Source organism: Aspergillus brunneoviolaceus (assembly GCF_003184695.1).
Source record: "Aspergillus brunneoviolaceus CBS 621.78 unplaced genomic scaffold BO95scaffold_77, whole genome shotgun sequence".
Lineage (NCBI taxonomy): Eukaryota > Fungi > Ascomycota > Eurotiomycetes > Eurotiales > Aspergillaceae > Aspergillus > Aspergillus brunneoviolaceus.
Genome location: NW_020290807.1, coordinates 1529 through 17830, shown reverse-complemented (window position 1 = coordinate 17830; position 16302 = coordinate 1529). Strand labels below are relative to the sequence as shown.

General features: G+C 53.9%; 3 protein-coding genes across 3 annotated transcripts; 1 reads left to right on the top strand and 2 right to left on the bottom strand.

Moving 5' to 3' along the window:
* Positions 1–2172: 2172 nt before the first annotated feature.
* Positions 2173–3642, bottom strand: BO95DRAFT_262220 (aquaporin). The gene is made up of 3 exons (XM_025581516.1): positions 3145–3642; positions 2745–3045; positions 2173–2667 (listed from the first exon to the last, which is right to left on the bottom strand). Exons 1-3 carry the CDS (start codon positions 3487–3489, stop codon positions 2315–2317), a joined length of 999 nt encoding a protein of 332 aa, XP_025438036.1. The 5' UTR covers positions 3490–3642; the 3' UTR covers positions 2173–2314.
* Positions 3643–4212: 570 nt separating this feature from the next.
* BO95DRAFT_262218 (S53 family peptidase) lies at positions 4213–6605 on the bottom strand. Its single transcript, XM_025581515.1, has 3 exons — positions 6308–6605; positions 5236–6212; positions 4213–5134 (listed from the first exon to the last, which is right to left on the bottom strand). Exons 1-3 carry the CDS (start codon positions 6417–6419, stop codon positions 4403–4405), a joined length of 1821 nt encoding a protein of 606 aa, XP_025438035.1. The 5' UTR covers positions 6420–6605; the 3' UTR covers positions 4213–4402.
* Positions 6606–13684: 7079 nt separating this feature from the next.
* Positions 13685–15889, top strand: BO95DRAFT_343205 (uncharacterized protein; the record flags this gene model as incomplete). The annotated part of the gene is made up of 12 exons (XM_025581975.1): positions 13685–13854; positions 13917–14004; positions 14073–14087; positions 14140–14360; positions 14411–14532; positions 14590–14669; positions 14758–14885; positions 14960–15077; positions 15147–15264; positions 15329–15593; positions 15671–15725; positions 15806–15889. Coding segments are annotated over 12 exons (1464 nt in total), but the record flags the coding sequence as incomplete, so codon positions are not given.
* Positions 15890–16302: the final 413 nt, after the last annotated feature.

Sequence of the window (16302 nt, the reverse complement as noted above, 5' to 3'; positions counted from 1 at the left end):
AAGGGAAAGACACCCCCCACAGTATATATAGATCCACCCCCCCCCGCCCCTCGCTCCGAGCAATCTATATGTACTGTCCGAACCTTACATCTTCTTGGCCTGACTCAATCCTATCCACTTTTCGCGAGGCTCCACAGTTACTCCCATTCCGATGGTGGGAATCCATGCCAAGCAGGATCCTTATCAATATTCCACTGAAAGCAGCAGAATGACCTCTCGCAAGCACCTAGCCCTATCGAATACCCTTGGCGCAGCGCAATGTTCCCCATCGCAACCAGTGCAGCGTGATTGATATGACTGTAATCGCCCACGGGCCAGATGATATCACAATGCCAAGACCAGGGATCGCCTGTATACCGAACCGATAAGGTATGCGGATCCACGAGCTATCGGGCTATGGTTGAATCGATTGGATCCCAGATGGTGACCCCGGATCAATGCGCCTTCTGGGGTTTAGTGCATTGGACAGATTGATGCAGGGCTATGCGGTGATAAGGATCTTGCGTGGCAGGGTATCAAGACGGGATGATTGGCGAGAGATAACAGCTTTGGGGGAGAGATAGGGTTGGGAGGGGTGGAACGCCACAGCGGTGGATTATTGTTTTGAAGGATTCAAGAGGAGATGGGTGCGTGGTGTGCCCAGAGCGGAGGGATGGTAGGGGTGATATATAGTCGCTGAGTGGTGGTGTGATGTTGTCTGGTCGGGGGTGGGCTAAGGGTGGTTGAATGGGTGCATTAGGGGGTGTGCTGCTAGCACTGATGGACTATATACTGAATCAGACGCACTCCGTAGCGCGACAATGAGGTGAGGGCGAGGCTGTTCAGCTATCATCCGCTTCTGTTATCCTACATGACGATCAACACCTGCAGCTTCGAGCTTCGACAACACCCCGGCACCGTATCATTCTATTAGAGACCAGGAAAGCAGAAACCTCAATCTGATAGTTACACTTCTTCCTTACTACCCATTCATCCTACATCGACCCTCCCTAATCCCCACCCTCACAACCCAAATCCCTACCACCAACCCCAGACCCCTACGCCCCCAACAATAAGTATCTTCGCAAAGATCCCACATCTATATAACCCCAGACTATTAAACCAAATCCTCGCCATCTCCACGCTGAGCACAGAAGCCCCTCAACCCTAGTCCATATCGGCGTCCCCATCTCGTCAACCTCACCCCTCACCCCCCAGTAACCCAATAACCCAAACCCTCCTATCTATACCCAAGCATCCACATCCCATACCAAGATCCAACAGCACGCCACTCACCACACCGCACCAGATTATCCTAAAACCGGTCACTATCCAACATAACCCCCCCCCCACCGCCCCGGGAATCTAAGCCCCAGCGAACAAGGATTCTCAATCCCCAGCCTTGGGGATAATACGCTCTACCCTAACAAAATCCCACTCATGGAGATTAATATTCTAATCTACCTCAGCCAAACGTCAACCTTCATGCTGCTTGCTGCTTGCTCTGGCGCATCTAGAAGAGAAGGATCCGGCAGCGAGACGATGCATCATGAAGAGGTTAGACGCGAATGCCTGAGTCCCTCCAGTGAAATAACATGAACCCTTGATCTGCGGTGCTTTTTCCTTGGTTAGGTGGAAGGTGACTATCTGTATCTGTAAAAAAAAAAGGTCAGATGTGAGGGTTGAGATGAGATGAGATGAGATGAGATGACCGCGAAGAGAACCTGGGGATGGGGCTACCAGTATTGACCGGAAATAGGATTACTGCTCAAGTGAAGTGGAGAGTGGGGGCGATTGCGGTGCAGTTACAGGGTTGAGCCCATGCCCGTCTGTGACCGTGAGCGAGACCCGGCCAGGATACAGATACAGTACACTACACTGACCACAAGGTTTATGTGGCCATGGATACCTAACCACCGGTCTGGCCGGTCTCAAGCGGATGGTCTGTTAATGCACGGTGAAGTACTCTTTGGTATTAGAATTATTTATCGCTGCTCATCTGGAATGACAGATCCAAGGAGCTTCGAATGCATTATCAGGCAAGGTTACTGAGATGAATTCTCTCAATGGGCTAGCTGAAATAGAGATTAACACCCAAATTACTAGGCACCGACCAGAACCAGACACTCATATCTGCGAGTAATCAGCCAGGACACGCAGCTGCCACCCTACACCCTACAGCACAAATCCCCACATACTCGATCCGTCATTCTTACACCATGTGGGCCGGTGGGCCAGAAGATAGCCATGACAGCGCGCGCGGGGGGTGGGAATTCCCGAACCATGGTTGAACCGAACTAAGCGCTGCCGGGCCGGTCGGATCACCACCTCCCCATCAAACCTGCTCAGCCCCGTGAGGAATGTTATTATGTCCCTGGACCGGGTACCGTTCACTCGTCGGGGAGTGCGCGCGCCCGAGCGTGCTGGCCTCAGAGAGCACCGAGGGTCGATGCATCGAGGAATCCCACGAGCCGGGGCCCAGTTTCGCCTCCCACTCGTTGAAGTCCTGGCCCGGGTTGACGGACTGGTACTGGAACAGCTGGAGGAAGGCAAAGAACCCGCACGCCAGCAGGCTGCCCAACAGGGGTCCCACCCAGTAGATCCAGTGGTAGCCGGGGAAGCTACGGTTGATGACATCAGGGCCGAGGGAGCGCGCCGGATTGAGGGAGCCGCCGGTGTAGTAGTCGCCTAGTTAGGTGACAAGAAAAGCAAGGTTAATGCTTTTGCGCTTGATTGATTGAGTTTGACAGGAGGAAAGAACTCACCAACCAGCTCCGTCACAAAGAAGACAAGCCCAATGCCCACCGGGGCCAAGAAGGTAGACTTGTGCTTGACCACGGCCAGCATGATGATCACGAAAACCAACTGGGCCGTCAGGAAGACCTCGATGAACAGACCCTGCGAGATCGAGGCGCCCCCGCCCAATCGGGTGGCCACGTTGAGCGAGCCGGGGAACAAGGCGCTGACTACCCCCGCAGACGCGATGCCGCCCACAAGCTGGGCTCCAAAGACCGTCACCGCCCGGAACGGCTTCAGGCCGCCTACCAGGTAGAGTGCCAGAGTGACCTGTGTGCAACGACGGGGTCTCAGTCAACGGGGCTCTCCCTGGTTCACCAGATCGCCAAGACCTTGCGCCAGATTGTGTATAAGGATGATGGAACATACCGCAGGATTGAACAATCCCCCTGTCACCCGGTAGAAGGCCCACACATTGACCATGAGCGAGAACCCAAAGCACAGCGCTGAGTAGAGCAGATTGGACGTGTTTGGGAGTGCGCCGTCGGCCGGCTTAGGGGTGTTGGCGACCTGCGTCCCCGCGAAGGAGAAGAACAGGAACAAAAACGTGCCCACGAATTCACCCACCCCGGCGACGAGATTGTTTCGCGCAGTGTCGGCCAGGTGCAGCATCGGCAGCTGATTGCGAGTGGGTGCAGCAGGGTCCGACGTCTCAGTATTAGGGGAGGCGTCGGCCTTCTTTCGAGACCTAGGCACCCATTGAGGCATTCTCATATTCACAAATAGGAAATCTTTCGAGGTCTGGGCGGTGCAGTTAGCGTTCCAAGGAAGAAAAGCAGGCCGTGCTATGTGCAATTGGAAGCAGCAACCAAGGTGTGTCCATACATCTTCGTCATAAAGAGGAGGCTCCGTAGCTTTATAAGGTTCAAGCGACAAAGCACGGAGCTGCAAGCTCTCCCCTCCCCCACTTGCTCAATACCCAGCTCTCGTCGACGTTACAAAGGCGTCATGACTTGCTACGCAGAAAAAGGCGCCGGCCGAAACCGAACGGAAGAGGTATAGTAGCCAGGATGAAGTCCATCATCCACGAGTCGGTGGCCGAATCTGCGCGTAGTACCCAGACGATTGAGGGAGCAGGTGGTGGGAGATTCCATGGTTGAGGTCGGAAGACAAACAATGGAAGAGATCTGGACCCTTCAACCTTTCAACGGTGGCGTTTCCTGGTGTCTTTATGTTCACGCTGGTGTAGTCATCATGGGCGGCTACGGGGGGATTCCCGGTCGACTCCAACTTCCCTCGGGCTTCGCCGATCTGAAAACGGACCGAGTGCATGCAATGCTGTGATGTTTGGGCACTCATCTCCACCGTGAGATCAATGGTGACATCGCAATTCAGGCCGGAGTTCTGTTATTTGGACATGCGGGATGAGTCAGCTAATCAGGTGATGAGAGCCAACGTTTGCTGCAAAGAGTCGCCGGCATTTATGTGCTGGACAGGTTTGATCAGGAGAGAAAAATATCTTCAAGATTGGCATTGATTAAAGTGGTAAGTTATCATGAATTGGCATCGCTACCCACGTCTGGCCGCATCGCTGACCAGTGACCGAGAAGCAAGCTCAGAACTAGATCGGATATTTTCACCTCCGCCGGAGACAAAATATGGACAAAGAAACACAATTTCGCGAGGATCAAGCATCCAGAGCTACCTCGAGGAGTTTTCCGAAGTTGGGCGATCCGAGGCCCGTCACAGGATCCCATCCTGCCGTGGCATTCCAACTGGCGAACGGTACAACGGGACTGCCGTTGGGCGTGCCGCCGAACCGATTACGTCCGTCACAACCCAAACTGCCTCCCTGAGTGATATCATTGAAACCCTCTCCCTCCACGGCAGCGCTGTAGAGCCATGGGTTCAGGAAACCGAGGACGGGTGATCCCGCCCGCAGTCTGGCATCGTTCAACAGAGCAACAAGGCCGGCAAAGGTGGGTGCCGAACAACTGGTGCCGTCAAACTGCCCGAGAGCACCCTTATCATAGACTGCATAGTTGGTACCCTGGGTGGCGACGTCGGGGAAAGCGCGACCCGATCCGTTGAAGAGGCCGGCGAACTTCGGTCCCAGGTTGGTGAGGTAGTCGTTCACTGCTTCGGATTGGTAGGAGGGTTGAGCCCAGTAGTCAGAGAAGCCGCCAGAGGAGAAGTAGACAGCTTTTTCGGGGGAAGTCAGCGTAGTGGCACCGACCGAGGTGACCCAGGGGCAGGCCGCAGGGAATTGAGGGGGGAAGTGCGTGCGGTTAGTGCCGTCGTTCGTCAGGCAGGCAGCCCCAACACCCGAGTCGCCGGAAGAGAAGATTACGGAGACGCCACGGCTACCGAGCTGGGCGATGAGGTTACAGACGCTCAGGGCGTATGACTTGGGCACTGTCTATATCAATGGTTAACTTCGAGCAAGGCCGAACCACGAAGATTGAAGAAAGGCGCGAAAATGCGACCCATAGGATATAACACAGGATTAGGAGTTCGTACCTGCTCATCTTCGCCATATGAGGTCGAGATAACCTGAGGAAGCTCTGCGTCGGAGAGTTTGAGAACATTTTGGAAAAATTCCAGGTACGGCTCGTTGCTATTGTCGTTCGGGTCAGGCGAGCTAAGGTCCGGAACAAGCTGGCCTCGGCCGCCGGTACTGTACTCAGTCACAGGGAGTGGAGAGCTCATGCCAACGATGTATTGCAGGTCGAGGTTGGCTTCGCCGCTGTCCTTGGTCGACTTCTGGTCGTCCAGGCCGCCATTGAATTTGATCACGGTAAAGTTCTGACCAACCGCAGAGGGAGCAAGTCTCTGTTCGAACTTGGCGAGATCGTCATACCGAGCATACTCTTCCAGATAGCTTGCGAACGCGACCTTACTGCCAGACTTAGCATCGGCCTGGTAGTCTCCCACGTTGTAAAGGTCCTTAAGGCAGTGAGGTGTGATCACCGAATCACACTGCGAGGTGTTCTGAGCGCGCACGGCGGACGCCAGCGACTTCTCGTCAACGTGTTTGGGCTTGCTACGCATGGTGGCTCTGTTGGGCTTGAGTTGGCCAAAGCGAGTGGTCGGTTGAATCATGTTCACATGCGGGGCCACTGAGTCAGGGATGGAGTAGGCCAGGGTGCGCAGTCGTCGGATGTCCGTGTTCTCGTTGATATACCATTTGAAGTCGGCATCGAGTAAGGAATTAGCGTCGGCCACGGTAGTGCGGAAGTTGATCCAATCGGCATCCTGTTCGATGTCGCTAACTCCCGCCGACTCAAGCCACTCCCGAACTGACGAGACGGCTTCGTCGGTAGGCATAAGCATGCGCTTCATCTCATCGTGGGTGCGGAAATGTCTTCCATAGTTGGCATGTCCAGGTGTAGACATGTCCAAGAGTGCCTGCTCAAACCCAGCCAGATCGTGCTGCGAGAGAGCGATCTGAAGGCGCAGAGATTCATGCCCGCGGGGACTACCAGAGAACTTCCAGCCTACATCACGGAGTCATAGTGAGTTTGAGATTGACTAGTGCTAGCCTTGCGGTCGCTGCCCGTTGCGTCTGTATTGTGGAATTGGGGTCGCTTACCTTGGGGTACTCCGGCTAGTTTCTCGAAGACCTCGGCTGCTCCGAGAGACGGAAGCAGTGCAAGGGCAGCGAGTGACAGAACTGCGCCATTGCTCAGTAGCGAGGGCAGCATTGTGAAGAGGAAAAGAAGGATTAACAAAGACGAGGTCCAGGTGAAATCAACAGGAAAGGGAGGTAGATGAGGTGTATTTATTTGACAGCGAGTTGTGCAACGGAGCGGAGTGGAGCTGCATCTCGCGTGATAGCCTCGGAGAGAGGGGGAATGTCTGGGGTCCTTTTACCAGTCGGGATGCAATTCACTGAGTCCAGTGATGCCTGGATGTGCATGCCGATTTCCCCCATTTGGGGAAGGGGATTGGCTCCGCCCGGTGGATCTGAAGGTCAATCGAAGCATGTTTTGAGGACGGACACCGTCGGACAGGCGAAGCGAGGACTCAGAAGAGAAGAGAGACAAGTCAAGGCTTAAGGCTTGGGGGGGCTTGGGATGGCTTGGAGGTTGGGGGGATTTGGGGAAGATCGTCAGGGAGGAAAGTCAGGAATGAACGCTGATTTGTTTGTTTGTTTGTTTCCACCGCACTTGCCAAGCCTCAGGCACCCACCATCCCCTCCGCTCCCCCCTTCTGTTCCACTCTCCAATGTAACCTCATGATATGAGTGATTAATGTGAATAGCAAACTGAGAGAAAAGAGGGAGAGGTGAGGGACCCGCCTCGGAGGATAATAGCAGCCACCTCTGCCGGACAAACGCGGATTAATGAAGAATTGCCGGTTGTACGACTCTTGAGTAACTGCTGGGCTGGAAATACTGCCAAGAGATTTATATTTGGGAACCGCCAATGATAATCGGGGATCTACAAACTCCACCACCGTCAGGGGATGGAACTCTCGCTTCAGACAGTCTGTTGCAATTGCTGGTGCTACTATTATCTGATGCTTCAAAATCAAGAGGCCAACGCTAAACAATGCTACCATAATTATATGTACAACAGCCAAGCCTTCATTGTAATCAAGCTGACCGGGATGATGTCAATTACAAGGATGGCCCTGGAAAGTGCAGCAAGGGGCACGCGGGGAGATCGAAGGGATAGAATCCTGAACACGAGGGGTGATACTGATTCAGCTAATGTCCATTGTTGACAAGGCAAGTGCCAGGTATAGTTTTGTACACTTTGCGTCAGTTCTAGACCTTCATCCGATCACGAGACCTATTGACCCTGAGTGAGTGCTTCGCTAGACAAGGCCACAGTTGCTCGGAAAGGTTTCCCTCCAATGTCTATCAATGTTTGTGATTTCCATGACAGAGCAGATCCTATGCAGGATATCAATATGTGAGGCTCGTTGCCCGAGGACCCGAGGACCCAGCCTCAAGCCTATCTTTGGCTGCCCCAGCCAAGCATCTCTCCCCTTATCTCATTGTTTCTGGCCCCCCTCTTCTGACCTCTTCCCAAGGACTGCGTGTATTTCCGCTAACTTCTTCTCGAGCTCCTTTAGGTGTGCCTCACGATCAGTGGGCCTGCCATGGAGCGGAAGGTATGGATCCTCGGAAGCCGGAGATTCCAGGTACCGCCGGAGCATCTCCTCGTTCCTGGTCTTCTGTGACAGTGAAGCACTAGGGTCATCGCCTGTTGTCGCCATCGACGGATCAGAATGAATGGAGGGAGACGTTGATTTGCTAGTACTGGAGAGGTGCATGGATTGTGGGTCAACGAATAATCCTCCCAGCGTGTGCAGTATCGCTGGACCACGAGGGCAAGACAGGGACTTACTCAGGCATGTTGAACCGTTCCAGTCCCGCCAGGCGCTTTCACGACAGGAAGACTATAAATACAAGGTGTGATGGCACAGCAGATTCCCGTGACTTCTCGCTGGACACCGGCGATAGCTCTGCGGTCTCGATGAAGTCTTCCGGTGCTTGAGGGAAAGTAGCAGAATCAAGATGGTGCTGCATTGCGACAAGACACGCCTGCCCACCTTCTCATCCTCCTCCTAATATATCCATGTCAATGAAAAGACCATCTGAAAGACAGCGGTGAGAAAGACTCAAAGCTGGGATATCCGACAAGGGCTCATTCAGCCTCACAACGATCACTGTAGAGGTCTAGATAGAAAAACAAATCATCCCAGAGACAAGCGCGCAGTCTGCGAGAAGAGCAGGCAGCAGCCGTGTCGCGAAGAGATAGCGAAATTGGTAGACAACTAGCATTGTGTGCTTGCGGTAGTGCGCTTGGCCTGCACGTCACCGAATTCACATCACTGCTGAAGTTCGCACATCTCTGAAGCCTGCGATGCTTCGCGGTCGAACCTCATGCACGATGCGAAGCTCAGACAGCCCGGGTCGTTGTGGAAATGACCATGGCGGGTCTAGACCCTCACGGGTTGAAGGCATCGTGATTGTGATGCGAGGCAGGCGAAGAGGTGACATAGCCGCGGTCCTGGGGATCTGTGGTCAGGGTCGGTAGTGCGCAGATTGTGCATATTAAGAGATGATGGGAAGAGAAAAACAAAACAAGCCGAATAGTCTAGAACTTGGAAACGGCCTAGATTCCAGGACATTGAGATGGTCTAGATTCGGGAAGAGAAATCTGGACCGGTCGGAGTTTGTGGAAGAGGTGGGGGGTTCTGTCAGAATTGGGGAACTGTTAAGTTACTCCAGGCTACCTAGTGTATAAGTGAACCGGTTTGCTGCAATTTCGATTTGCTTATCCTGTTGGAATATTGCTGCTTTGATGAAAGCAGTGTATAAATAATCTATGTATACTCAAGAATATTTATAGATGACTTACAAAGTATATATTGGAAAAACTTTGGTTGTCTTGAACTATTCTAAAAACAACTAATATCTATCTAAATCTAAAGTACTAATATAGATAAATAAAATTCCAAAATATCACTAAGATGAAATGTCACACAATACCTGTTATTGAAGTTGTCTGCTCTTAGATTAATATTCATTTGTTAGATTCATAACTAAATAGCTAATCTGAAGACCAAACGCCACATGTTAATTTAAATCCTAAGTAAAAATGATATAAAAAGTTTCCGGGCTATCTGACGCTACTTGTGAGAGTGATGAGAGTGAAAACCAACCCGATGCATCATCCTCTGGTCATCAGAATGGCATCGGAGTACATTGTGCGACAGAAAACGATGACCATCGCCGAGTATGCCAGTCTCTGGAAGCAGAGCGAGCAGATGGGCCGGGAGGGGTCCGACGACTCTGGGAACGGTCAGCAAGTTCGCATGGTCCATCACATTGTAGGCAAAGCGTGGATCATCTCGCTAGACCGGATCATCTCCGAAGCTCAGGGGCCTTGCCGAATCTCACGGAGATCGTCTTCTTCGAGGAGAAGAACACCCCCGTCTCGCTGTTCCAACGGCAACCGGGCGTCAATGTCCACGCCGTGCTCGACACCCTGATCTCCTACTCCTCATCGCCGGGCACCCACGACTCCAGCTCCGAGAACAGCAGCGACAGCTTCATTGATGTGCACCAGCTTGTGCAGCGTGCCATGCGCAACTGGCTCTTCCACCAGGAAGGCCCGCGGCGGGAGGTCGAGGCGCTGGCGCGGACGCCGCAGATACCGGGCGGTTCGGGAACAGCACCTCCAGCATGCGGAGTCCGTCGTGCAGCAGGCCGAGCTAGCTACGAATAGGCTCAATTTGGCAAATAGGTCTTGAATTGGATCGAATATATTGAATTTGGGTTACAGACACTTTGAGGGATTCCGATCGGACAAGTCTTTTCCCATCGTCGGTGGCTTTTAGAGACAATGGTATGCATCTGGTATGGATGCTGGCGAAAATTGAACAACCCACGGACTACCTTCGATGCCTCCTGCGTCGAGGATCCCGACCGACGACGCTGTACGCGTAGTATCTGCCCCGACACCTACCTCGGCCGGCTAACCTGATCTCCAGTCTGGACAAAACAAAGTCAGCGCAACCACATTGCGCGATCGCATCCGAAGGTTAAATTCTTCGAGAACGAGACTCAGCTGCTCTGGAAATGTTTTCATTTTTACGCACAGCACCCGATCCCCGGTATGCCTAGCCCGCAGAAACCCAAGGAGAGGATTGACCCCGACGAGTTCCACCGCGCGGTGGCGCTGCTAGCGCACCAGGGCACGAAGCTGCTCGGAACACAAGAGAAAGAGGGCCATTTCTGGCGCCAGGATACTGCGTTCGTGCGGAAAGGTCACATCGCGAGAGTCCTGCGGAGTATCGGGCGACCCGACTGGAATAGCTTCTCCGCGGATACGGCGCCGTCGGTGCTGAGCGATGCGGTGGATATGCTCGCGACGACGCAGCCGTCGCCGGCGCAGCTGCAGGCGGAGGCGCGGCGGTTGTTGGTGGAAGACGGTTCGCCGGTGCGGTACTTTGTCGGTCGGGGAGAGCTTGCGCGCTTGCTGGGCTTGGCGCTGCAGTTGAGGACGTCGCTGGGGAAATGGAAACGGGTTCATCGCTTGGGGGGTGGGCCTGTGGAGCAGGGGATTGCTGATGCGATGGCTGCGAGCATTATTGCTGATGGAGAGTTGGTGTCGGCAAAGATCGTGGATCTGATGATGGATGCTCCGGTAAGTGATGGGTTTATGCCAACATTTGGGTGTAGTCGCTGACAATGTTAGCCAAATCTGCTGTCGCGCTTTCATCAACTATGGGCAGCGCTTTCCAGCCACAGTTGGCAGACGACCATACAGTATTTCAGAAAGTTGATGATATGCAGTCCCGGCTGCTGGCAGCGGCTTCATTGTTCATTCCGTTACCTGAGGCGTCAGCGCATCTCCCCACATCTCAACAACATCGAATCCACACCTGACCCTCAAACGACTCGAGACAATCCAAGAGCCCAACGACCTCACATCACATCACCTCGCTTCGTGCATTCCCTGCACAGAGACCCGTACCAGCACCTCATTTGGGCGGTTGATCAAGACCTGTCCGACAATGCCCCAGCAGTTGTCGTGGGAACTTTCGTCCCCGGACCATTATGCACGAGTCCCGACAGCAGCGGAAAGCAAAGCTCCAAGACCGGAGACGTCCATCTGCTCTTCCAGCTGCAGCCGGAGTTCCGACTGCTCCGATGGGAGAAGCCATACACACTGCTCAAGACCTTGATCAAAACCAACTACGAGCTGGCCTCGCTCAAGAGCCACGGAGCAGAGGGTGCAATCACGGAGAGCGCCATGCAGGACTATTTCATCGGCGACCTCAAGAAAGCGCGAATGCGCATCAATCCCGCAACCAAGACCAGTCTCCATGTACGAGTCAATGGCGTTGGGAACCTCAGACAGAAAGGGACATCCAAATGTCACACTCCGTGGATCAAGAACTGCAATGGAACGTGGTGACTGGCAGGTCGTGGTCCAGCATTGTTGGATTGACCTGTTCTCGGTCGTCAAAGGGACGGGGAGTTCGAGTCACCGGGATCTGAGAGCCCCTCCATTCGCCCCGGCGGTCCAGCAATCCAGGCTTGGAGCCCACCACTCCAGTTGTGTTGTCCCCTCCCCACCAGGATATTTTCTCTCAGATCCGAGAATGGGGACAAAGACAACGAGCACCTCGTATCCACCGTCGCACTTCCGTACTTCACCGGGTGTCATCGGTCCAAACAAAGGGAGGATCTAATCACGCACTTGAATCGAGAGACAGCATGATCGAGGTTGTGACCTTGGACCAGTCTTGAAAGGACTGATTAGAAACAATGTTGTATACATCATACATATGGACCGAATTATACTGAGTTCGTCGAGGCGTGCATTAGTGCACGTCGCGGGGGAGGGTGCAGAGTAGTCGGGAGCAGCACCACGAAAAGCAAAGTGCGAGCGGAGAAAAACCTGCCGGGGTGGGAATGAATATGTGGATTCTCCCAATCCGAGATTGAAGAGGGATTTTACATCAATTCGCGTCATGGTGTCCTTTGAAGGGCCATACAGCCTTTTTGTTTTTTGTTTGCCTGCAAGCTCGGGACCGGATGCAGTGTGCAATTGACCCCGTTCTGTTTCGGATGGTCCTGTGAGAGAGTTCGCGGAACGGATCGGTGGGAAGAAGCGTCCACGGTGGATAGGGTTCTCTGGAAGAAACACGCTTTGACCTCCATGAGAACCCTTCTTTTTTGGATTTATTTGGATTTGTTTGGTACCGGGACAAGTCCGGCCGAAACTGCCCACCGGAATTTGTTGTCTTTTCGAAAGTCGAAGCTGGTGGCCCCTCTTTCGGAGAGAAAAATAGATGGTGTGGGGACAGTATCATCGGCGAACCGTATGCCGTCCTCGAGCAAGACGTCATGTTGAGGTCGCAGGAGGCGGGGCAGGCTGCAGATAGTGATTCAAAGTAAGGAAAAATATGCGTACGGGCCAAATATATGATTACCTGACGATAGATGCATGAGGCCAAACCCAGCGGGGCTGGCGGGACCCTCTCAGGGCTTCGGCCGGGCCGGTCCTAGGACGATCAAGTTCAGCCCATCAGGATTTCCAGCCAAGCCCCGCGCCGGTGGAGACCGACGCGCCAATAGAGCAATGCAAGAATCATCCCGGTCGATTCTGGAGTGAGTTGGCCTGGTTTTGATCCTGATGCAGAACCCCCTCAATCTAATCTATTCGACGGAGATCTCAGTTTACCCCGCACGAGCTTCAGACCAACCGACAGGGCCTCGATGCTGGGCTTTCTCACGCCACTCTGCTACGAGCGGCGATCGTTCTCAGCTGTTCTCCGTCGGAAGAGTGAAACAGAGCTCAAAACCTGCAACGTGAGCTCATCGCGCAGAAACCGGGCCTGAATGGCGTGCCGAGTGTTGTCGAAGAGGAGGGGGGTATGGCGCCAGAACAGCCTGTGGTTCCGCACGAAGCAATTTGACGCATTCCAACCGGTGGAAGAGCACCCATAGCTTGGGAAGCAGCTGAAGAATGGGTCTTTTGCCCTATAAATTTGTCTATTATCTCCTCGTCTACCCCGGCCCACAAGGGATTTCTATCTCTCGATCATTTTGTTTGTCTCCCCACTGCAAAGACTGTTAACGCTCATCGATTACCTCGGACCGTCCTTCGATCGATATGTCTTTGCTCAAGGATCTTACTTCTGGTGTAGCAAAAGGTGTGGTCGGCACTGCTAAGACCACGACTGATGTTGTTGACGACAGCTTGGGCAAGGTGCAAGACAGTAGGTGGGCTTCCTGTCAATGAAAGAAGACGTCTCTAACCAGATTGTGTCTGCCTAGGTCTAGATGGCAAGACCACTACGCAGACCAGCACCGCCCCGGAGACGACCACCCAGGGGGACACCACAAAGACGACGACCCCGGCCGTGAGGAGGAAAGTGGGTATGTGACCGTCTGACCCTGATAGACCATTGTGACCAGCTGAAGGATTGATTCTCCCTAGATTTGGACGACAGCACCGCTCAGCTTTTACATGTGTACTCCTTTAATGGCGAAACCAAGGTCATCAAGGAGAAGACTGTCATTCCCTTCAGCAACGTCGACAAGGAAGGCCTCAAGCTGTCGGACATTCGCAAAGTGCTGGTCAGCGAGAAGTGTTTGGAACCTCGGCTGTGAATTATCCCCGGCCCACTGTTCACCGATCCAGATGTTGTATGTACTGACGGCGAAGCAGCCTGTGGAGCCCGTTCATCAATCAGCGTGGTGCCAAAGTCAGTGACGAGACCACCTTCAAAACGTACCTTCGGATTTTGAATGAGAAGGTGAGCGCAGATGCACCCCCTCCTGAGAAAGAAAAAGCCATAGTCCTAAACAAGCCTTTTCACCATAGTCAAGCGAGACGGGCGTGAGTCTTCCCAACGTAAATTTCCATGTCGCGCCACTCATAAGTGGACCAGGATTCCATCGAGGATAACAGCGATACCTACCGTGTCTACTTGAAGTCCAAGAAGATCCTCGAGACGGGGATTCAAAATGGCCTCCTGGATCGAGGTACCATAGTGGGGGTCGATAAGAAACTCCCGCAGCTGCCGGTTGCGGCACAGCCCAAGACACCCGAGGTGCCGACGAGTTTCAGCCACAACATCTTCCTGAACCCTACCACCACCTTCAGCATCGTGTGAGTGCCACCCGCCAAGAGAACCAAGGGTGTTGAACTAACGACCCCAGCCACCCTTCGGATATGAATGAGAAGCAATGGTCGGCCACCTTGCGATCGAATTCCTTGCTGCACGCCTATCGAGTTGTAGACGAGGGAGGGGACAAATACGTCGAACGCTCATTGTATCCGAGTACGCGAAGACTTATGAGCTGAATCAGAACCCATCCTTGCTGACCAAATCACCTAGCCTTCGTTTTGAAGCCCCGCAGCTTCTGGAACTATCAGATCAGTGCCACAGCCGAGATCGACTCCATCGCCGAGCAGAAGGTAGCTAGCCTTGCCCCCCCCCCCCCCTCCCCCAACCAAGTCATTGATTATTCCGCCTGGAAATCTGATTGACACGTGCTCTCTCTAGCAATCGCTGCGAATTCCGCGATTCCGCATTGCCGACGACAGTTACATCTCTCAGTATGAGGCGAAGAAGTCGGTCGCTCGAGCGATCGCGCAGAACTCGCTATCTGAGACCTCAGCTGAGATGGCCATGTCTGAAACCCACCCCCCCAAATCAAGGGCCTGCATGTGCTTGTTGGGTAGCGAGCTGACATTACCGGTTACAGTTCAGGAGGGGCCTTTGGCTACAGTGCCAGTGCATCGGCGAGCTGGGGTCAGACCCAGTCGTCATCGTCCACCTCCAGCACGAAGCAGGATAGTCGGGTGATGACCATCACCTATAACGTGAGCGCCCTTGAATTCATTCGCTTCACCCCCCACGGTATTAGCTCTAAATCCTGTGGTTCTGACTAGTTTCCCCGAGTCGTCATCGACTTCGAGCCTGCCGGTCTCGACCTGAGCGAAGAAGCGAAGGCGGATCTGCAGGCGGTTGACAGCGCCGAGGCCGTCGATATCTTCAAGGCAAAATATGGTAAGACTCCGCATCCTTCTGCGCAATACGAAAAAGCACTCTCTGACCAGGGTGCCCGTCGCAGGCCGCTTTTTCCCCACTCGCGTCCAACTCGGCGGTCGGCTACACGCGAGCGAGGAAAGCACCAGCACCGACGCGGCTTCTACCGCCGCACAGGCAAAGTCCATGCGGGCGGCCGCGGCGCTCTCTTTCTCCTCGCCCTGGGTGCAGGCCTCGGCCAGCGTCAGCCACAGCAATGCGTCCAGCTCCAGCTCGGAAAGCAAGGACAGTTCCTCGATCAGCACCATCTCTTGGGAGGCAACGGGTGGAGACACCCTGCAGAGCAACAAGTACGTGTGCCCCATTGTATCGAGCCATCTGTCCCTGCCATAGGAAAGCTCGAGGTACTAACCAGCTCCTGATCCAGCCCTCCGGCATGGGCCTACACCGTCGGCTCATATTACAACTGGCGTCCCGTCAAGGTATGGAAAACCCGATGACGCTCCAACCCCTCTATCTCGTGATGAACTTCCCTCTAATCCCATCTGTTTCCACGCCCCAGCAAAACAAAGTCGTGGCCCTCGAGGACCTTATTTCCAAGTTGCCGGGATACCAGGACACGAAGGAGCGATTTGCCGCCCTTCTCGCGGCGCGGGACAACGCCGCGCAAGGCGACACGTCCACGCCGTCGGTCTCCATCGGCAAGACGATCAGCTTTACCCTCTTCGACGTTGAGAAAAAGGTGCTGTCCTTGCCTGCGGCGCCTACGGAAGGCAATACTAATGGTACGTCCGGATGCCATCACCTTGGCGATCGTTTTTGATTCCACAGGAAAGAAAGTGGACAAAGCACACGATATGCTGACATCCCGTTTCCCACCCATCGCAGACCGAACCCTCAAGACCGTACAAAGCCTCATCAATGTCAACAGTGCGGGCGATTTGCTCACGGGGGAACGCCTGAAGTTCTTGGGAGACATCTCGAAGCTGAGCCAGAGCGTGCCCTTGCAGTTCGACAAAGAGGGCACCGTGGGCGCGGCCCAGGTTTTCACCATTACCA